This window comes from Polyergus mexicanus, unplaced genomic scaffold (assembly GCF_030449975.1).
Source record: "Polyergus mexicanus isolate NDT 795.1 unplaced genomic scaffold, iyPolMexi1.0 SCAF_9, whole genome shotgun sequence".
NCBI lineage: Eukaryota > Metazoa > Arthropoda > Insecta > Hymenoptera > Formicidae > Polyergus > Polyergus mexicanus.
The window spans coordinates 4,626,699-4,651,175 of record NW_027223329.1 but is presented as its reverse complement, the minus strand read 5'-3'; the positions used below and the strand labels follow the sequence as shown (position 1 = coordinate 4,651,175).

At 33.5% G+C, this 24,477-nt stretch overlaps 1 protein-coding gene across 7 annotated transcripts; it reads right to left on the bottom strand.

Annotated features, from left to right (window-relative positions):
* Positions 1-11,107: 11,107 nt before the first annotated feature.
* On the bottom strand, positions 11,108-23,444 carry Pld (Phospholipase D). 7 transcript variants are annotated; one of them, XM_070301435.1, is made up of 14 exons: positions 23,241-23,444; positions 22,036-22,225; positions 21,345-21,705; positions 21,107-21,227; positions 20,607-21,027; positions 20,307-20,542; positions 19,778-20,045; positions 19,545-19,710; positions 19,206-19,463; positions 18,879-19,134; positions 18,578-18,798; positions 18,272-18,508; positions 14,464-14,704; positions 11,108-11,315 (listed from the first exon to the last, which is right to left on the bottom strand). In XM_070301435.1, the coding sequence occupies exons 2-14, from the start codon at positions 22,205-22,207 to the stop codon at positions 11,127-11,129; spliced, it is 3,147 nt and encodes a 1,048-aa protein (XP_070157536.1). In that variant the 5' UTR covers positions 22,208-22,225; positions 23,241-23,444; the 3' UTR covers positions 11,108-11,126. The 7 variants fall into 7 exon arrangements, with proteins under 7 accessions (XP_070157536.1, XP_070157539.1, XP_070157537.1 ...); XM_070301438.1 differs by having other exon boundaries at positions 21,345-21,615; XM_070301436.1 differs by lacking the exon at positions 23,241-23,444 and adding an exon at positions 23,023-23,225.
* Positions 23,445-24,477: the final 1,033 nt, after the last annotated feature.

The window sequence follows — 24,477 nt, the reverse complement described above, 5'->3', positions numbered from 1 at the left end:
GCATAGCGATAAGCGACTGAACTATTTTATAATACTTTATAATAAGCTGCAGGTTCTGTTCGGTTTTTGCTGCCAATTTGCCATCAGATTGCGCACTCCAGATCTTGCTCAGTTTTTTCCGACAATCTGATGTCAGTCATGTCAGCAAGCTTTGCTCGGTTTCTGCCGCCAATTTGCTGTATAGTTATGTTAGCAAGCTTTGCTTGGTTCTTGCTGGCAATCTGTCAGCTTAATCGGTAATAACAACTCTTGTACCAAATTTGTAACCTTTTTGCTGACAATAATTTGTAGCAAGCACTTGGCATCTGTTAGAACAGACGTGGCTGACTGGGTAGGTTTCGGTGGCGTTGTTAGCGCTGTTGGTAATATTGCTTGCTGTCCACATACTAGTTCGAAGGAGGTAAGTCCTGTTGCCGTATGAGGGGTAGTGTTGTATGTGAACATGGCACAAGGTATCCACTAACCCCAATCTGTCTGGTCGGCATTTATATAATCTCAGCTAGTGTACGATGTGAGCGTTCTAGCGCATATTACTTTCTGGATAGTATGCGGTTGTCTGTATTTTTTCTATTTTTAAAAGTTTGCACATGTTTTTGAATATATCGCTTAAAAAGTTCGTGCCTTAATCCGTTAACACTTTGTCAGGGATTCCGTGTTCAAATATTTAATTACGAATTCTTTTGCTACGTGGCGGCTTCTTGATTAGATAAAGGAACTGCCTTACTGAATTTCGTAAGATTATCTTGGAAAGTTAGAACATATTTATTTTCGTTGTTTGTTACGGTTAATGGTCCTACAATATTTAGCGCACATTTTTCAAAAGGTCGACTAGGTCACTAGCTGTGTCAGTTATCACTAAGGGTGCTTTGGCTTTTCGCTTTAATTTATTTTTTTGGCAAAATTTGCATTTGGCGATGTAATTTTCAACGTATTTAATTAATCCGTACCAGTTATCTTCCATTTTAATCCTATTAATTGTTCGTTCAATTCCCTAGTGTCTTAAAGATGCGTCGTGATATTCGTACAATATGCGCGCTTTATCTTTTTCGCTATAGTTTTTTCTTTCGTTATAATTTTCTTCCTTTAAGTTGAGAACTACGTTGTAGCTTAGCGCGTCGGCATTAGTATTTGTTTTTCCGGATCGGTGTACGATTTCGTAAATATATTCCTCCAGTTTTAATCTCCATCTTATTAGATCCTATGCGGTCCTGGATCGGCTACATTAAATAATCAATGGCTTATGATCCGTTATTATCTTAAATTTAGTAGCGCATAAATAACGTATATAATATTTTATTGTCCATATTATGAATAATAAATTCTTTTCGGTAGTATTATAATTATGTTCTGCTCGCGATAATATTCTGCTGGCGTAAGCAATCGGATGGTCTTGGCCTCCTGTGCTTTGAAACAATATTGCTTCGATGGCGTAATCTGATGCGTCCGTCGTTAAAAGAAATTCTTGATTGAAATCAGGATATTTTAGCACCGGTGCGGTAATTAATTTATTTTTTAAAATCTTAAATGCATTTGGGTGTTCTCCGGTCCATTCGTATTTTTCTCCTTTTTTTGTTAATTTCGTAAAATTTGGCAATTTTAGAGAAATTTTCTATAAATTTTCGATAATATCCCGCTAAACCTATAAAAGATTGTATTTCTTTCACCTTGGTCGGTGTTGGGAATTCTCGTACTGTTTTTAGTTTGGAAGGATCAGACATGATTCCGTTTTCGGTTACTATGTATCCTAAATATATACTTCCTTCCTAAGGAACTCACACTTATTAGGTTGAAGCTTTAAATTATGTTTTCGTAATCTGTTTAATTCTTCGATCAACCGTCTATTGTTTTTTTAAATTTGCTCCATATATGACAATGTCGTCTAAATATACTAGACAATTTAATTCCTTGTAGTCCAGTCAGCACAGTGTCCATTATCCGCTAGAATGTGGCTGGCGCGTTCTTTAATACGAACGGCATTCTATTGAATTCGTAATGTCCGTACGGTGTAGAAAACGCTGTCTTGCATTTATCGTTCTCGGCCACGGGCATCTGGTGATAACCTGACGCTAGATCTATGGTGGTAAAGTTAGTTGTAAAGTAAATTTTGCGTTTCCCAGTTGGTCTAGTATGTCCGTTATGTTAGGTGATGAGAAGAAATCGCCGATTGTTAAATCGTTTCGAAAATCTATGATTATTCGTAATTTTTGTTTACCTGACGCATCAGTTTTTTTAGGTACCACTAGCAATGGAGCGTTCCATTGGCTAATACTTGGTTTAATAATTTTGTCTTTCAACATGTCTTTTACTTGCTGATTTATTTCTTGTTTATGTTTTTCTGGTAAACGATATGGGCGTATCTTTACGGGTGCACTGTTGGCTTGAACCGTAATTTTATGTGTGATAGTAGGAATATAAGTGAGTGCATCTCCTTCGATATAAAATATGTCGCTAAATTCTTCACAAATTTTTAGCAGTATTTTACCACTTCTTGATTTAGGTCTTGTACACAAAGTAAATTTTTTATTTATTCGCGACGGGAAAACTTTGTAGCCTCCTGTTGTGCTTGAGTAATGCAGTTTTGAGTCACTGTATTTATTTCTTCGACTGTTATACATGGAATTGGTAGTTTAATATATTCTTCGGAAGTGTTTATAACACTTGTGCCTCTAGCCGTTAAGGGAGAGGTCTTTTGGGATTTGTACGCCCAAAGGATTAGGATCCACGCTCGAAATAAGACACTCCCGGACGTTAGGTATAATTTAGTATATTTTGCAAGATTTAATACACTTTCACTTATTCGCGATAATAGTCGGGCGCGATACGTACGGTACTTCGATAATATTGAGCGAGCGAGTAGTCTACGAGTCGTCTGCGAGTCGTCTCGCGAGGTGCATCTCGCGCTTATTATATCTCTTAATTAATTAGGTCGTTGATTGGGGAGGAATGTGGTGTCCCTGACCGGAGCATGTCTCGTGCTCCGCTTGTCAGTCTGTCTCGTCAGCTGCTTACTCAGCTTCCAAGAACTTGACCGCGACTTCCTTCTCTTTAGTCACGTATCTTACTTTTATTTTATTAATATTCTTTTATTACTTTACTCTGCTCTTTCTTACACTTTTCTGTGTCACTTTATTGTTTTATTCTTTATTATATTAGGAAATTGGTCGGGTTACGACAACTGATTGGGCAGGAAAATTCTTCTGGCTTTACTAAGCAGTAGCCGATAAAAACTCCAGGCTGTGTTTCCTTAGCTTGTATTATATCTACTTTATTTGAGTCGGTAGTAGCTTGAATAATTGTCTCGCTGCACGGTTTTAACATTAATGCTCGATACGGATATAATTTTAAAATCGTAGCTGCTAGCTGTATTTGTTTTTTATTATAATCGCATATTACCTTGTGTTTTTACAAAAAGTCTACTCCTAGGATTCCTTCATAATCAATTGGGAAGTCGTCCTTCACGATATAAATTGAGGGCCGTATTTTTCGGTTCTTCAAGATTATCGTTGCCTTGATTTCTCCTATTGTATTCATTTTGTGTCCTGTAACTCCAGTGAATGCCATTTGCTCCTCACAAATCATGATTTCTCCTTTTAGATTTCTTAACTTTATTAATGTAACCGTTGCTCCTGTGTCAAACAGTAGGTTTAATTTCCCTTTTTTAACTTCCTGAATGAGGAGAATTACTAGATCTAATCCAGTTTTTGTTTGTGGTTTTCCTGTTACTTGCGATATTTGATACTCGAGGGCTGGCCTTGGCTGTCTTGTATTCTCTTCGTCTTCTTCTTCATCTTCGTCTTGCGTTGCATTTTTTTTTCGCTGCCCATACGTTTTATTACAAATTTGTGGCTTTATATCTTTGCTTGATTTCGTTCGGTTAGATTGTGCTATCACCGAGCGTCCGTGTAAACTCCAGCATTCATCTCGATTATGACCTTATTTTTTGCAGTAGGTACAATGTTTTTCGAATGTATTTATTCTTGATTGTCTCTGTGGCTTCGGAAAGGAGAATCGGTTTGAATATCTGCTTATTCGGCATTCGTTCGTGATGCGTCTAGTTTTCCGCATTTACTGCATTGTAATACTTTATTTCGCGCTGCTTGCGGAATTGTATGATCGGACTTATGTCTCGACGCATATTCTAAGGAACCCTTGACCTTCTCTTCCACATTGGCTCTTGCGATTGCTTCTTGAAGCGTTGAGTAATGCTGTGCTTGCACCATCAATTTGATATCGTCGTGGGGACATATTTGGAAATTTTGCAGCGCTTGCTATTGTATAGTGTCAAGTATAATGCGTTTTCGTTCACTACCATAATTTTGACTTTCGATTATGGATTCATATAATTCCATGGCCAGGTTATCGGCGCGAAGCCCGTATGCTCTGGCGCTTTCGCCGGATTTTTGTTTTAAGGAGTTAAACTCAATTTGCAAATGAGTAATGCTCTTCTTACTTAAATAGCAGATTTCGAATTATTTTTTAAATTGTCCGAAACTGTTTATATTTCGAGTTTCAAAGTCTACCATAGCTTTTCCCTTTAGCTTCGTGCAAAGTATTGCTTCTAATAATGTTCTTTCATCTGCGGGATTAATATTTTTTATCGCGTATGAACATGCGCTTAAAAATTCTTTAAGTTAGCTTGTGAATTTCCGTCAAATTCCGGAATCTGTTGCTTCTTTTAATCGTAAATGACCGTTTAAAGGCTGATTGATTTCGAACATTGTTAAATGTTCGTCCGTATGTGACATCACGATTAGTGTCATTCGGTATTGTTCGCGTTCTATTTAAATCTTCTTGATTTGCGCATAATTCGTGCATTTGCTCGTGTAATTCTCTTATTTCTTCTCGCATTTCTCGAACGGTTTGCACGATTTTGATTATCATTGCTCGGATCTTCGAATGGACGTATGGCGTCTTCATAGTCTGCGGCGGGGTTATATCTAGCTTGTGCTCGCAGGCGTTCTATTTCTCTATCAACGTCTTCGGGAGGGATAGTTGATGGTAATGGATTATGTTGCATGTTTTCTTCGTTATTTGCTTCGAAGGTGTTAGTGTCGTATGATATGAGGGAGTAATTTCTCCTAACGGCAAATCGTTCGACGGATGTACGATTTATGTCAGCTCGGTCTACTTCTATGTTATTATTATTATTAAGAAGGAGTGTGTTTTTCGCTACTTGATTTATTTCTAATTCGCGAGATCCTAATTCGAGTGAATTCGTGCCTGAATAATCATTATTTAAATTTCTCCGTACGTTATCGCAAATGTCGCGGGCCGCTTCCTCGATTACTTGTACGTTACAAAGCCGAATCTATTTGCTAGTCGCGTTGGTACGCTTAAAAATCGCGATCGGTGGAACGTAATTCTTTTCGGTTGTGCCGACATTCACGCTATTTTATTGTACAATGTTTTGATTTACAGTATAACGATGATACGTATTCTTCTTTACTCGTTGCTTCTACACGGTCAGCGGTTGTGGTTGGATCGCTCGGCGGTGCATGTTGCTGTAGGTCAATTGCGTCGGTGAGTTTTCCGTTATACGGGCTGCATCCTCGGTTTGTTACGATCGGCTAGTTGCTGGGCGTTGCGTTGGATTGCTTCCTTCTTTTGCGTTTCAGTTTCTTGTCACGGTTCTTCTTCCGGATTTCTCAGTCACTAACGAATTTCGGTTTGCACTTGGTGCTAATTTGTTCAAGTTGTCAATCGATTTTTGTTACCAATTGTGTCTTGAAATAGTTGGGTGTATCCCACTATTTTCTTATTTATTCCCTTAGCTGGATATATCCCACTATTTTAATCCCACCGCTGCCACCAATTTTGTGCCTCTCCGGGTACAACGGAAATTTGAGGATGGTCCAAGGGTTCGGCTCGTCTTAGGAGTTGGGATTCCGAGTATTGAGAAACACAAAACAAAGATTCCGTGCAAAATGATTTATTTGTACAGTTTACGTATCGTAGAGTTCGGCTTAGTGATGCTTCGGCGACGTAATAATATCGGTGTTTGCAGAATCTCACAGTTTCTTCAAGTATATGCGTCACTACTTAGATTCAGAATACGGCCCCGAAGTACTCGTTATCTCTCTATTTTTGGTCCGGAAGTAGGTGATTTTTCGATACTAGATCGCAATGTCTTAATTGAATATTGCAACGAATTGCATATCTTGCATTAAATCGCAGTTTTGAGAGCGCGCGCAATAGTTTACGAAGAACTTTTACTGAATTTACGTTGAGCTCCTTTTAACTTTTTTAGGTCGTAATTATATTATATAATTTTGAGTTACGACAATGTTAAAGAACCTAATTTTCTATATATATGTAAATACAGTACATGTATGAACAAGGAAAAAATTCCATCCCTTTCCCTGCATTCCCACTCCACAACATTTATGACTTCGGTAAAAAGAAAGATAAATATTTCAGATTTATGCATATACTTTATTCAGCAATATTATTATTAATAGAATAAATTTCTCTCATTATTTGAAAAAATGCTTCAATTCTTTTTTCGAAAGAATAAATTCTTTTGAATAAAAATTCAGCAAAATAGTATTTGTAATGCTTTTTAATAATTCCGTAACAAGGAATTGCGTTACGCATATCAAACTCTTCGATATTATGCGTATGGCAACCATTTATAGGATCAACAAAATTTTCTGAATGATTAACACAAGCATGAACATAATTGTGCTGGCTTGTTGAAGAATATCCCCACCAACAATCACTATATGTATATTGTTGTTCCAGGTAATATACGATGTATTTCCGTTATCAATGTAAATTCGATACGATTTTTTACAGAAATTACGAAAATATGGCCACTACCATGTTCGTAGCCTCCAAAAACCCACTGTCTCCGTATAATACAGCCATGATTATATTTTTGTTTTTTCAATTTTGGCCTCATTGATTTCTACTATTTTTCCTAGACCGTCCAGAACTATATCTTGATCTAACCATTATGCTAGCAACTAAAATATTTGAAAGTAGTGGATAAAATAAAATAACAATATATATGTATTACATAATTATTTTAATTACTTTTCGATAAAAATTGGTTCAATCAACAATACTATGTAAATTCATTTTTAATTCAAATTGCAAAAATTATTGTCGGGGTGAACGTAACATCAAGAAATAAGCAATAAAACGACATGCTTTGTCTAAGCCTAGTCGAAAAGGAGAAGAATGTTCCATTCAACGGGCCAAATTTGAAATTACATGTCTTCCTTTGCTTTTTTTGTCCACGAATAATTTTATAATAATTTCCAGTGCAATGAAAGAACAACGTATTATTTATACAGGGTGATTCAAAACAATCTTTTGTCCTTACAATGTCATATACTTGACTGAATTCTAAGACGATTTTTCCTTTGCCAAAATTTTTTCCGAGGCTTAGTTTTCAAATTATAAGCCAAAATAGTTATACGGGCCGCGTACGCGAGGCAGGCAGGAGCGGCGCAATTCATCGTCCGATGCTGATAATTACATAGGTCGCTCGCTGCGATCAACTGTTTGCTACATGCGATGGGGTGTATGTGTAAGAAAGAACGTATACGCGTATACACACATATACACATTCTTTCTCTCTCTCTCTCTCTCTTAGACCCATCGCGTGTAGCAAACAGCTGATCGCACACACGCTCTCTCTCTCTCTCTCTCTCTCTCTCTCTTGTATATAGACATTCGTTGCTCTCATACGATTCAATAAGTAATATTTCTGTGTGACACAACGAATAACTAGCAAACTTTTTTTCACTCACAAATTGTACCCTTATCGAACTTTTACGAATTAATCCACGCACTTTATTGATAAACTGAATTTATTAACGATTATAACGGTTAATCACAATCTACCGATTACTACCGATTAATTATTAAAATAACTCGAAGAAAGAAACGCGTTATTCGATGCGGGAACTGCGCGACGACAAGCAGGTCATGTCAGTACTAGCGTTGTCAGCTGCCGGCAGCCGATCTTCTTCTTCTTCTTCTTGTGAATGGCACCAGGCCTGAGATACACAGGCCCACATGGCCAAGTCGATAAATATAAATAGTGCTAATGTTGTAGAGATCAAGTTGTGGGTTAGTATCAAAAATTTTATTTAGATCCGAGTTACTAATAGGATGCTACAGAAAGAATTCCTCTTTAAAAGAGGAGAATAGAATTCAAAAATAAGGTCCAAAGGACACATGCGTTACGTGAACACGTCCGTACTCGACCAAGGCCGCAACGGAAGTGACCGGCTGCCGAACGACTGAATGTATCACATTACGCGTGATCGACGCGGATGCTATTATGTATCCTGTGATCGGCTAAAGCCTCCGCAGCTGTTTGCTACATGCGATGGGTATAAAAGAGAAAGACAGAGAGACAGACAGAGAGAGAGAGAGAGAGAGAGAGAGAGAGAGAGAGAATGTGTATGTGTGTGTATTCTCTCTCACACATCACCCCATCACATGTAGCAAACAGTTGATCGCAGCGAGCGGCCCACGTAATCACCAGCATCGGACGGTGAGTTGCGCCGCTCCTGCCTGCCTCGCGTACGCGGCCTATAATTCGTTAACTATTTTGGCTTATAATTTGAAAACTAAGCCTCGGAAAAAATTGTAGCAAAGGAAAAATCGTCTTAGAATTCGGTCAAGTATATGACATTGTAAGGACAGAAGGTTGTTTTGAATCGCCCTATATATACAATATTAAGAACCGTCTTACATCGCGGGACACTCAACTGTTTGCCTAATTACATATAAAATTATTTATTTTGCAATAATGTTATCTTAATATTTTAAGCTCAAAAAAGGAGAGACATCAATTGGTGTAAAAAAAATAAAACAAGATTGACATTGAAATCTCCGAAGCGCCTCCACTCAAGGTCAAACTAATGGCATCATCTTATGACTCCCTTAGGACCGAACAATTTTTGTCTGAAACATTTCTTTCTATCTTGCTTTATTTTTTAGAATTTAGGTGTCTCAATATAAATGCCCCACTCTGTATACAGGATGTCCCAAAATTCATGGACACGGATGCACAGCGTGATTGTCCGTGCCAAAAGAAACAACTTTTTTCTTTGGCAAAATTGCGTCTGAACAATATTTTTTAAATAAGAGTAACTTTAAACTAACGAATAAGCGCTCTAGGTTATACATAAATCAGGGGCGGCGCGCGCACGGCGTGCGTGAGTGTATGCCTACGCTATTTTACTATTTCACTAAAGATTTTATAAGAACTATGCATGATATCTAAATATTGTTATTTAAAATATAACTTAGTTAATAAAAGAAAATTTTCTAATTAATAACACTGCAGCTATGATTGAAAATAAAATAGATAGATTAGATAACACGTGAATAAATTTAATCCAAGATTATTGTTCCAACATTCTAAAAATATTTGTGGCCCTGAAAAGAGCCGATTAAATGTTTTAAAGCATATGCTCGAAATGCAGATCTTCCATTTGTATACACATATTTACTCTGAGGATAAAATTTTCTTGTGCACGTTGGTGTGACAGTTGCTATTGCACAATGATACTGTTCTTCTAAATCTTCTAATGTTTCCACAGGATTTCGGTAAATAAAATTTTTTAAATGACCCCATAGGAAATAATCGAGTAGGTCTAAATCAGGCGATCTTGCGGGCCATGCGACAGGACCATTTCGGCCAATCCAAGAATTTGGAAAATTTATGTCGAGATAATGTCTCGTACGTCTACTATTATGAGGTGGTGCTCCATCATGTTGAAACCACATTGTTTCACGGATATGTAATGGTAAATCCTCCAATACATCCGGCAAGTTTTCGGTTAAAATTTTGACACAATTATCGCCTCTCATCCTGTTCGAAAGAACGCATGATCCAATGAGTTGGTGATATGATCCCGGCTCAAATATTTAATTTCCAGCGAACTTGGAAATTTCATTCTCGGACTACGAACAGATTTTTCTGCGCCCAGTAATGCACATTATGTGCATTAAAAATTCCTTCACGTGTAAAGAGAGATTCATCGGTAAATAATATTCGAGTACAAAATCTATCATCCCTGTTATGTTAACGCAACAACCAGTGACAAAATTCGATACAATGTTCTTCATCTTCTTCTTTCAGTTGTTGTACCATTGTGAAATGATATGTATGCATACGTTCATCTCGCAAAACACGATGAACTGTGAAAAGCAATACATTAATTTAACGCGATATGGCACGAATGTTTACGCCCGGCTCTTCTTCAATTATCTCCGAGATTTCTTCCTCTACAGCAATCGTACGTACGTTTCGTCCACGTCTAGCATCTTGCCGATGGATGATCGTGTTACCCGTTTCTCGCAATCGAATCTCTGCTCTTCTAATTACGTTTGAGTTTGGATGACGTCTATGAAGATAAAATTTTGCATACCGTCTAGCAGCAACACCAGCCTGATTGTTACATTGGCCCAAAATTAGCAACATGTCGCAATATTCTCCACTTGTGTAATTCATCGTAATACATTTCTTTTCCGTATTATAATACATGTAAAGACACGTAAAACAAATGATCATCTTCGTTCAATGATTGTCACTTGAACGACAATTATATGTCGAATTTTTAACCGAAAACTTGCCGGATGTATTGGAGGATTTACCATTACATATGTGTGAAACGATGTGATTTCAACATGATGTATTACTTCATAATAGTAAACGACATTATCTCGACATAAATTTTCCAAATTCTTGGATTAGCCGAGGTCATTCCGTTGCATAGCCCACAAGATTGCTTGATTTAAACCCAGTCGATTATTTCCTATGGGGTTATTTAAAAAATTTTATTTATCGAAATTCTGTGGGAACACTAGAAGATTTGAAAAAACAGCTACATTTTGCAATAGCAATATAAAAAAATTAAACATTATTAAACATTTAATCGGCCCTTCTCAGAGCCATAAACTTTTTAGAATGTTGGAACAATAATCTTGGATTAAAATTATTCATGTGTTATCTAATCTACTTATTTTATTTTCAGTCGTTGCTTCGGTGATATCAATTAGAAAATGTTCTTTTATGAAGTGTTTTATTCAAAATAGCGATATTTAGATATCATGTATAATTCTTATAAAATCTTTACCGAAATAATAAAATAACAACATGCTCACGCGCCACGCACGCCGTTCGCGCGCCGTCCCTTATGCATGTGTAACCTAGAGCGCTCATTCGTTAACTTAAAATTACTCTCATTTAAAAAGTATTGTTCAGCCATAACTTCGCCAGAGAAAAAAGTTGTTTCTTTTGGCACGAACCAGCACGCTATGCATTCCGAATGTGCGAATTCTAGGACACCCTGTATAGAACCGATCATAGTGTTGATAATTAAATAAATAAAAAAATATAATTTATATGTATTTAATTTATAAAACTCGCGATTTAATTCATTTTGAGATCCTAATTTTTTTTGCTTCAAATAGGTAGTAAATAGAGACCCGTTTACTCGTTCAATTTCAAATATATTTAATATTCTGGATTTCTTATTGGAGTTAGAAATATTGTATTAGATAATAAACTGACAAAGAAGAAATACACCGTCGAATAATTAATCAAAACTTTAATACAAGTTAAGATGTATTATACACGAGCCGCTGAAATCCATCGTTTGAGCGACAAAAAGGAACACGCGGGCTTTTGTCACTGAACTACAGTGGTAACTTTTGTACATGAAAAAGAAGCGAGAAAGTTAAAACTTGAGAAACAGATTCGCGTTTTTTGTGTTTTATTAGTACTTTTAGTATTGTTATAGCCTGAAAAGGCTATACATAAATTAATAGATATATATTATTTTATACGATAAGATTGCTCAACATGTAACGCAAATACAAATCACGTTACGAGCGTTGACCGAGCGAAGCGCTGACAACGCGAGCCATGCGCGAAGCCCAAGCGACCGCGCAATCACTCCATTGCGAAAACGCGGAAATCAGGGCAAACGGAATAAGGAAATTGCGAAAATGCAACGTAAAAGTCCTACTTAAAAGCGAAATAAAAAGGAATAAGGAAATTGCGAAAATGCAAGCAAAGAAGTCCTAGCTTGCATCCGAGTCTTGCCGCCAAAATCGAGTGACGATACGTGGCCCGGCCGCTAAACTAACTCTTCCCGGGAAACCAAGGGGACATAATAAAAAGGCAAATCGTTAATAAGAGGCGGGCAGTCTTTATCATTAAGTAACAGTACGCGGGCAGTCTTTATCATTAATTAACATTACGTGGGCAGTCAATAACGCTAATTACGGGCAACTATTAAATTAAAGCCACGTAGTCAGCAGAAAGAAATACGAAAGATCGAGGAATGAGCCGAAACTCGCGACCGAAACTCGATTCCAGACACGCGCACGCCAAGATATCTGCTATCGCGATATGCGACGCGAGCTAACGAGCGGGAACTTTGTAATCAAGCCAATTTATGAATAAAGCAGATTATATATTTATTTATTCCGTATACAAAAGTGTCATTTTCTTTTATAATAAAATCAGTGAATTACTCGGGCGGAGCCCAAATTCCCAAATTCCTTCCGGCAAACGATCCCAAATACCGTGCCTCTCCGGAGGCATAACAATATTAACGTGTTGTAAACAGTTGTGGTATGGCTTCCAGAAAAAATAAAGGTAATTATTTACATTAACGTATATGTGGACGCAATGGATTCCACTCCTTCCCCCTTATGGGGTGGCTTCACTTTCGGAAAATATAACCTAATCCAAATCAAATTTTTAATGTAAATAATTACCAAATTTGGTGTGAATTACGTTGTATAACCCAAACCAAATTTTCGTTTTGAATCAATCTTTAACTTTAAATATCCCAGAAATTATAAGAGATCGCCGTTTAAGTTCTAAGAAAAAGTTATTCAGGATCATGTCCTTGACAACATATGTCAAGGTCAAGGTCATTGGCGAGGTGTTCGTTAATATAAATAATTACCAAAATGAATATAATTGGATATTAATTTGTAATCGAATTAATCGAGAACGTGAAATCGAATTTCAAAATATCATTTTTGCTGTTATTGTAATACCATTAACAAATTAAACACAAAAGAAACGTATCCTAAAAAAAGATTTTTAGTTTGCACCACTGTTTCAAAATAATAATGAGCATATGGATTCTATAAAGCTACTTTACCGTATATAATGTTAGAAAGTGCAAGAAATTATTTATAATTATTTTTATTTTTTATGAATCATCTTTAATGTTCTCTAGTTAGATCCTGCGTATAATAGAGAAAATAAAATTAGGAATAGGAATATAATATTAAATATTAGAAAAAGCAGTTTGAAATTATTTTACTTCAAACAAGGAAATGGAATGTATTAATTATTTCTAATTTTTAAATTCATTATGTGTTAATCTATTCCGTTCCCTTATTTGAAGTAAAATAATTCCAAATTGCTCTTCCTGATATTTAATATTTATTCCTATTCCTAATATTTTCTCTATTATATGCAGGGCCTTATTCTGCAAGGTTATATATTTTCGGTATACACGATCAATGAGGCAATATCAGCGTTTCACATAGTATTTGAACGGTAATGCTTTGTAGTTGAACCAGTTCAAACTACAAAATCGTAGCTGCTAGATTACGGGCGACAAATCTGTCGCTTCAATCGCTCATTTTAGCGGCACGTAAAATTGTACCTTTAGTTAAATCTGATTTCGCCGCATAGCGGCAAGCGAAGGACCATGTATATAATAATATATTGCAATAATATTCTGTTATATTATAGTTGTAATGGCCTCGTTTAACCGTCAGACTTTAATATGTACTAAATACTATACTGGCCAATCACAGCTATTCCATTCTTTAGAGGAATAGCTATGATTGGCCAGTGTAGTGCTTAGTATGAATTAAAGTCGCAGACTTTTATATATTACTAGACTGCTAATTCCTACGAAATACATGGCCCCGAAAAGTATGTGCAAAATGCGCGCGCGCGCACACACACACAGGCCCGTATTCATAGTCGGTTCTTATTTCAAGATCGTCTTAAGTAAATGCTAATATGGCTCTGATTGGTTTATGACATCTTAAGATTGTACTTAAGACGGTCTTAAATATAAGAACTGACTATAAATACGGGCCTTTAAAACACTTTTCGTCTGTAGACATCGACCATATAACATATCCAGCACTCTCCTCTTCTTTCCTACTTAAGTCGCTCATGCGCAGATGCTTACTTTTCATATGTGATACATATTTTTCAATTTCTCGATACAGTATATAAGGGAGTTAGCAGTCTAGCAATATATAGAAGTCTGTGATTAAAGTATATCGATATAAAATAGGCCAATGTTGCAACATAATACATATGATACATTACAGTTTTATATCATATAGGGAGAGAGGGGAAAACCTTGCATTAAATTATTTGTTACTTCTATGTTGTATTACTACAACAAACAGTATTTATTGTGATGGTAATGATAAATATATACTTACATGAATTATCATGGCTATCTCACTGTCTCTTGTAGCAACCATACTTCTGTCATTTATATTAGCTGACCCACATATTACTGTGTTATCATCTATTATTATTAATTTGCTGTGAACATAGATAAGTTCTGTTACCATTGTACCATTTAACATGGAATGTGTCCTCAAGCCATGAAACGTAATGTATTCACTAGGATCTTCTATACCTGCTTCCATAAGTTGATTTAAAATAGCATCATTTCCCCTGTTATTAAACAAAATAAAAAAAAATATATATGTTTATCATTTTTTTTTTTCAATTTATATATACAGGTATTAAGAACCATAAAAAAGAGCCTTTAAAAAAAACCAACTGTATGCTCATTTAAAAACTGTTACATTACTTATTTAATTACATCGAGCCAAGTGTTTCTATCGCACGCATGCATATATAATAAAAAATAAATTAGATTTGTGATGTAAAAACATGAATCACCTGATCAAAATATTCAGAAATGCTATCTAGAATCTTGTATAGCTTTATTTCATTATGAGTAAACTATTATATTTTTTACAATATTTAAATTAGCTAAATAATTTTAAGTTTTGCATATATTTATAATATATTTATAAAATAATTTTAAACTGCACACGCGTCTATTACAAAATATATATTTATATCAAATATTGCTTAATATATTTGATATTTTAAACAATATATAAATCTTTTACACACAAATAACTTGTGAAACTTGCATCTTTAAAATAATAATTGGGAAAGGATATACATTATTTATGTTACTTCTATTAAAGATAAACTTGAAAATGCGCTATACATACATGTTGTTGAACAATTAAGTTTCGAGACTTGCTTCGCATTTCTGAACATTTGATCGGTTTGTAGTGCCATTTTAGGGAATTATTCACAACTTAATACTCAATACGTGATGCAAGTTTTAAATTATTTGGTTCAATAGTTAATGAAATATAGTTACACAAAGTTGTGTTACAAAATTTTGTTTAAAAATCGGTGTAATGGAAGGAACAACAAGCCTAATCCTTTGAAGCAAGCCCTTTGATTCACTTTTTTTATGTCATCTGTATCTTCGAAACATTATAACGTCTTATGCATAGTTGACTCTCGGTATGCTTGTTGAATCATTTGTAATTTGACCGTTTTCGGTTGGAGACTTCTCTAATTTAACGCAGAATTTAATATTGGCGCGTTGTCAAGCGTTCCTTCTATTACACCGATTTTTAAACAAAATTTTGTAACACAACTTTTTGCGTGACTGTATCTCATTAACTATATATGGAACCAAATAATTTAAAACTTGCACCACGTATTGAGTATTGAGTTATGAATAACTTTCTAAAATGGCAGCACAAACGGATCAAACATTCGGAAATACGAAGCGAGTCTCGAAATTTAATTGTCCGACAGTGTATAAGACTATTCTTGTAATATTAATCTTTGCTTATGTATAATTGACTGCAAGTGAAGTATCAATTAAAAATAACTTCTATTAAAATAATCAATCAGTTGTAGAGTGCTTTTAATGATGCAGAATACTAGTAATGTCATGAATGGAGACCCTCTAGGGAGAGATGGATAAACGAATAGGTTCTCAGATAGCCAAGAATGTTAAAATCAGGTTTCGCCAAAACTTTGCGACAAGGTGTGCTTTAATTTTGACAATAATTGTCTAGCAAACATTTGTCTTGTTTTGGTTTGTTAAGAAGTTTGAAGCAAATTGACGGCAAAATTTTTCATCTCACGATGCTGTAAATAATAGAAAAAGGATTGCCCGTAAATTTTATGCATAGAAGAACACGTATGATGCACGGTGTAACACAAACTTTACGTCAATTAGTAACAAATCTTGTTATACACGCTATAATAGCAAATTTACGATAAAAACAGAGCAAATTTTATTGTACATAACATGATAACATATTTACGAAAAGAACAGAGCAAAGTATACTCTGGCACAACGAGATGCAAAATTCACGCAAATAATAGAGAAAACCTTGCCATGCACGGTATGACAGCAAATTTACAACTTTACTTTATTACAAACTTTACAAAAATATAGTATTCAGCCGATAGTTCGTTTGTTACACGCTATGCGACGCGCTATATGCATTCATCTCGTATTTGATTTTTAATCATGAGAAGTATATAAAGCTTGCAAAAAGCAACTAGCAGAAGATTAAAAATATAATTATTTCTATCAGTTCAATTACTGATATAATCCCAAACATAAGGAATTAAGATATTGGATTGATTCTCTTTTATATCGGGTAGATAAATGTCTAAAAAAGTTTAAATCATCCGTTTATTGTTTACTTAAAATGTAAATATATATATATATATAGATAAAATTCATATATTCATCATATTATGAATTCATTTTCAATTATTCATATATTATCATTATCTCATAATTATAATAAATGTCATCTAAGATTCTTGTCTGCGCGGTCGCATATTCTTAAACGATGCGTCAGAAAACATGATGGATTGCTTCACAAAAAATATTCCTCTCTGCGAGATTTATCGTTCCTCAGCGTTTGTCGCAGAGTTTCTGAATCACCCTATACAGAAAATTACCACAAATTTGCTATCATGCCGTACACGGCAAGGTTTGCCCTATTCTTGCCACAAATTTACTGTCATCCCGTGCATGGCAAAGTTTGCTCTATCCTTGCCACAAATTTGCTGTCATGCCGTGCACGGCAAGGTTTGCTCTATTATTTACGTAAAATGTGCATCACACTATTGCGACAAGCCTTGCCAGCAAAAGTTAAGCTTTTTGCAGACACATCTTGTCACAATTTTGCTGTAAAGGCATGCTCGAGTTTGCTGCAAACTTTGCATCATTTTGCTTGCTGGGTTGTTTTATGAAAACAACTATTTTTATGAAAATCGAAAATAAAAACAGAGAAATGAGGAAGAGAGTGCGACCATATATGTCTCTATGAGACATTCAAAAAATTCAATTTTCGTGTTTTTTTTCGAAATCTCCTGTTTCCGGTTTTCATAATAATATCATAAGGCGGCTTATTGATCTATCTTTCCCTAGAGGGTCTCCAGTCGCGAATAGAGATACTCAGATAAGGAATCGGCCAACAGATCAACACACACAGGCTGCGGATTGGTCATCGCTATTCGAGGGATATTTCCGATCTTCGAAAAATGCGCGCCATGTTTTTGACAGCTTTGATAGTTGCGCTCTCAGTGAGCTGTTTTGGTTAAATGAATGCAATCAATGTGTACAAAAATTTATAAAACAAATTCGTAAATATTATATATGAAAAAGAAGGGATTAAAATCATTTATGTTATTTCCGAATATATAATATATAATATATATATTTAAGATTAAATATTTATAATAAATATTCTCAAATGTCACTTTTGCATTACAGTTTGCAACACAGTTTGAAATATCGCGCGGCGGTTGTTTCTGACCCTCAAATTGACGGTATCCGGCGCGTTGTCCAATTCTTTACTAAAGTATTTCTAATCGCGAAATGCCACTAGCGAATTCTTGTGTCGGAAATTGCAAGCGTATAACATCGAACAAATGATTTATATTAACATATATTAATATATATTAAATATAAAAAAATATATTAGGATTAAGACTTCTGTAGCGGAATATATCAATCAAAATAAATAACTTTTTTTTTTGGTACGATCACTCATGTTCAATAATATGGATTAGTAAAAAACGTGGACAATTCTTTTTGAGTCGTGAATTAATAAATTAGTTTCTCTGTTACTGTATGTGGTTTAGCGTTAGATACTATCGTATTTTTTATAATACCTCGATATAGAAGCATAATTCCAATGTGTTATCGCCCGTAACGCCGTTCCACTTGGTCCCCCAACTTCTCCTTCAAAACCTGGTAATAAAGGCATTACGACAAATACCCTAAACACCGAGCCTTCTCTGTGCGCTCTCAAGATTCTTTTTAATAATGTCTCACCAATTCGATTTTTTACACTACCTTTATCCATAGAGGTAAGTGTTATAAAAAATTGATTTTCTATGTATATATATCTACAAAACTATGCAAATTAATAAAATGTAATACAGAATCACAGAATATAATAGACTGCAAAATCTTACCTTTCTGCGTTATTGATGGCATGGATATAAGCTTCTTGTATACTCTGCTCTATGGTTTCCGGGTCAAGGAAACCAGCTGACCAGGAACTCACTGATCGTAATACTTGACACTTGACATTGTACTTATTTGCTTCTTTGATAAATGGAGCATAACTCCTGCATTGCTTGTATGATTTTGGTAATAAGTAAGGATAACATGGATTCAGATTTGCTTTTTCTAACTACAACAATTATATTTCATCAATATAATATCATTTCTTTAATATATCTGAATTTAAGCATGCAAATGTTATATACATACTTTGACAGCATTCCAACGTTGTATAAAATGCCTGGCTACATCTCTAGCAGCAGAATTCTGTACTAAAATTCCTATATCATGCCATGGCATCCTAGGAGTAGTAGTTCTATCTACCAAATCCTGATATGGCTTTTCAAGATCGTTAAAGTCTTTAACAATGAAATTTGTATAGTCTTTACCAAGCCACAATTTTGTTGTGGGTTTTAAATTACAGACATAATCCACTGTATCTTCACATTCCGATAGTATCTGTTCGCTAAATTTAAAAAAAAGAAAAAAAGAAATTAAAGGAAAAAAATTAAATAATAATAGAAGAATGATTAGTACTTGTTGATATCTTCATTGGCACCTGCTTCATGAGAACTATACATCATATTAATTAATTCCTGTCTCTTTACTCTTACAGTATTTTTCATTTTATCGACGGTTGTCTTTGCCACATCAAATAAATTTTTTCTTTGTAATTCAGGAGTATTACACTTTATGTTATCTTCTGCTTCTTGTATCATAAAAAGTGAATTATCCATTGGCAACGTTGACGTTTGAGCCTCCGTTTGTATTTTATTATTCATATATATCATTGGCCTATAAAAATAAATAAAATTAGTTATATTATGTTTTTAATTATATAATTCACATTTATATACTAATTATAATAATACTTACAACAGAGGCATGGATCTCGCGGTTACCATAGCGATAGTATTCGTTGCGATCGCTAGTGGTAGTAACACATGTCTATCTGTGTTAAAGGTTGTTAATACTTTTTTACTGCTAGTATTAGTTAACTTGTCTTTTGAAGGAATATAGATACTTGACTGATGAATGGATTCTACAATTAAGATATATTTAAATGATACAAGAAAGGGATGCTAAGAAAAAATTTAAAGAATATTTACCTAAATCTATCAATCTGTGTTCGCTATTATCCCATCTACCATAACATAAATCGATACCACCGAGAAACGCTAGAGATTGATCAATAACTACGATTTTTTCATGATGAGCCCAAAGAAAAACGCCTGCCCTTGCATGATCTGGATGCCTCAATACTTTTATATTTTCAGGACATTGCTCCACAAGTCTTTGTTTGCTGTAGTAACTGTTTATGCCTAAAGCAACTTCAATTTCCTTATATATTAATATGAACACTTTGACACCTTCAAACTATAAAAGAAAATATTTATGCAATTGTATGTTAAAAATCTGTTATGTAAATCTGTTCAATGTAAATTTTTTTTTTGTTTTACATATGGTTTAATAATATGTAATATAATATAATTTCAGTATAATCAAACAAACTTTTATATATTCAATGACTTTTAAAAAACATAATTTCTCTTTACAATTAATTAATATATTTATATTATATATATTTATAATTGCATATCTGCAATATTTGAAGAAAATATTATCAATTATACTCACTGCTTTTCTTTGTAAAATTTTATCTAATCGCCAATAATCTCCATTTATCATTGGTCTTTTCATATAAATTTCTGGGGAAAGCCACCAATCCGCAATAAAAATTTCCTCTTTGGCAGTTTCTAATGCATCAGCCACAGCAGCCATATAATCGGCTCCGTCCACAAACCAGGTTGCGAATATAGATGAACGATATGGAGCAAATGAATTATGTGGATTTGTTTGTATAAAATCTTTACCTACAGAAAATTTAACCAATTAAACATAGAATAGTCTAACATTTATTGTTTTATACGATGTTACCTTCGCTGTTACTAATTTCTTGTATAAACTCCATCCATTCCTTAGCTTTGCGTTTCGTCCAACACTTGATAACTATGTGCCTGCTCAGATTTGCAATCTGCATCCCACTTCGTGAACCTGTACTATATACTCCAAAACTGATTCCAAAACCATTATCCATCAAAATAACAGATTTTATTCTTCCATCTTGAGTAAGATATGCAACAAAGGTTTCCTTAACAATGAGATGTCTCTTATGCCATTTGCCACAAAGAGAGGTGCATAGATAATTGCACTTGATACAAAAGCCACATTCAAATAAACCACAGAAATTACATCTGGTTTTAGCACCTGATCCAGTCCGTTTCAAAATTGTACCTTCTTTCCCTTTCATTCCTAAATCAGCTACGAAAGACAAGTGTGAAATATCCAAAAAATTGATCTGTAAGAATATAATGATAGTATGTATCTTTAGGATGGTTATTTGAAAGGATTTGATTGATTAATTAAAATATACTTACAGTTTCAGGATGACGTCTGTAGATCTCTATGTTAAGTAAATTATATAAATAATCTTGTAATTCCTTTCTTCTATGATTTAACTGTTCATAAGGTACTAGAATGTCAGGCTTATTAGGAAATCTATAAAAACATCTAGATTATATTTTTTAAAGATTTATATATATATATATATATATATATATATATATATATATAAATCTTTATATAACATATATATATAAAACATAATTTTCATACCTTGGCAAAGCATTTCGTCTTCTTTTTTTCTCGTTCCTAATTCCAAGATTTTTCATGCTATTTCTTCTCTCTCTATGATTTTTTGTAGGGAAAGGTATGTTCAAACTAGCACGATATATTTTCAATTGATTATGCAGATATTGAATATGTTTGTATCGCTTTTTAATAATCCAGACAAAAGGTCCATGTTTAAATTCTATAGTATATAGATTTGGATTTAAAGGATGTGTGGTCACACTGCGTTCATTATCTACAACTCTTACTTGTACTTCTTCACCAGGAATAAATACATAACAGTTCTGATTTTTAAATTTTGTTGGTAGATCATGTATAATAGTGAAGGGTATTATATCAAGGGTTTCTAATAATGTAAAAAAAATATAATTAATAAAACATTGTGTTTTTAAATCAATGAAAATTAAAAGAAAATAAAACAAGAGTATAAATGTAAATTAAGAGAGAGAGGGGGAGAGAGAGAGAGAGAGAGAGAGAGAGAAAGAGAGAGAGAGAGAGTATATTTCTATATTATATATTGTATGAGTTTTAATAGTAAATAAATATATACAAACTTATTAATAACTGAGAAAATGACAATCAAAAACTGTTTTGAACAATGTTTAAGAAACAAAAACTAACAAAAAATAAAAAATATACAAAAAAGTCGATGTATTAATAGAATATAAATTCGTACCTTCTTTATTATTCGTGCATTCTATTTCTTCTTTACTAATTTGTATTGTCTCTCCATTCTCATCAATCGTTATTTCTAATGAGTCAGGTACTTCCAAAGTGTCATCATATTCAGACTCTTGCGATATTGCACGGGTTATCTCTTTAGATGTAACCTCAACCAATTCAGACATCTCTTTCAATAAGTTTCTCTAGAAAGTTTTTTATAATATTTTCAATATATAAGAAAAATATAAAAAAAAATATTTTTTCCTAAATATTAATAAAATATAAAATTAAGTTAATTATAACTTTTATTTTATAAAAATAATTATAAATTTAATTTTTTTTAAATTATTAGAGAATAAAGATTTAGAAAAGAGAAATATTAATAATTAAAAATCTAAAAGCAGAGAAATGAATATTATATTGTCACACATACACACGCGTCACACACACACACACACACACACACACACACACACACACACACACACATTATCATCACATATAAAAATCATGAAAAAAGCTTTTCTTCTATGATTTTTTTTCCAACAATATATTTATCTAAAAAACAATACTACAATACATTATATATATATATATATATATATATATATATATATATTTAAAAAAATTTTATGGTTTCTCTCTCTCTCTCTCTCTCTCTGTATGTGTGTGTACATATATTACGTTAATGTGTGTATACATATATTATGTTAATATGTGATAAAGAATAATGTACTTTACATTTTATAATGGGATACAATTCTAGTTTAAAAACTGTCAATAGAATATATTGTGCGTGATGCTAACATATTTTTTCAGATACTTGCGTAATTATACGTTGTTAGAATAATAAAAAACTATTGTTGTGTCTTTTTATAAGTATTATTCATTCTCATCTTGTAAACGATGATTCAAAAGTAACGATATGTCACGATCACTATACTGATTCTTACATATACACATAATTATATGAAATATATAAACTAAACATTATATTTACCGATATTGGCAAGAGAAATCTAAAATTTATCGTTAGATATATAAGATACGAATCAAAAAGTTATCAACTTCAATTCCACATATATACTTATGCTTATGGACGTTATTCTACACTTGACTTAAGTACTACTTATACTATACGTATTCCGAGCTTCGAGCCGCGCTGACGGAATCACCCGAAGTATTCCGAAGTCTTAGTAAGATATTTCATTCTTTTACCTCGCAAATCTTAGCTATCTTTCGACAGATTCTGTCTACAACTTGTATATTCCTGCGTTCAGAAACATCCCCGAATATACACAAGCGTCGTTCTATCTTTATTATTTACTAAAAGTTGAACAAAGAGAACGACGCTCGTGTGCATCCGGGAATGTTTCTGAACGCAGCCTATGTGAGTTGTGTTACGTGGATTATACTAATTATGTGATGATTCACCATGCGAGAAAGATATGATTATAAGTGCTTATACTGATTCGCATCGCATCGCCATCAATAACATTCTTATTATCTTACATCTCTAACACAGCAAACAGATATAGACTCTAAAAGAATATTATAAAATATATATGTTGAGTATATATTTTCCGAACATCTTTGAAACATGTACTGTGATATATTAATTGTAAGTATTATATATATATATATATATATACAGGGTGGTCCTCGTAACGGTCGCCACGATTTTTAAGGCACTTACAATAATCTGACATAAAAAAGTTTCAAACAAAAGTTGTGTGGCTTCAAGGGGGCCATAAGATGGTGACAATGATTTGACCTTGGAAAATCATTTGAAGGTCACGTGAAGGTCAACTTTAAAATCTTAAATGGAAACTCCCATTTTTTATTTAGTATTCTTGTAGCTGACATCGAGAGTTTTCCAAAACACTATAACAAAGTATTTTTTTATTAAGTACTTTTTGAGTTATTTTTAATTTTAATCTGACATATTTTGATATAAAAAATTAAATATCTCGTAAAATATTTAGTTTTTGATAATCTTACTGTAATACTTCTATGTACAGAATAATGAGACAAATCAATTAGTATAAAAAAAAAAATTATTTTTAAGAAAATTATTTACAATGTATTTTTTTAAACTATTATTTGTTTTTTTTGGCACTAATTAATTTGTCTTATTATTCTGTACATAGAAGTATTACGGTAAAATTATCGAAAACTGAATATTTTACGAAATATTTTATTTTTTATATCAAAATATGTCAGATCAAAATATAAAATAACTCAAAAAGTACTTAATAAAAAAATACTTTCTTATAGTGTTTTGGAAAGCTCTCGATGTCAGCTACAAGAATACTAAATAAAAAATGGAGGTTTCTATTTAAGATTTTAAAGTTGACCTTCACATGACCTTCAAATGATTTTCCAAGGTCAAATCATTGTCACCATCTTATGGCCCCCTTGAAGCCACACAACTTTTGTTTGAAACTTTTTTATG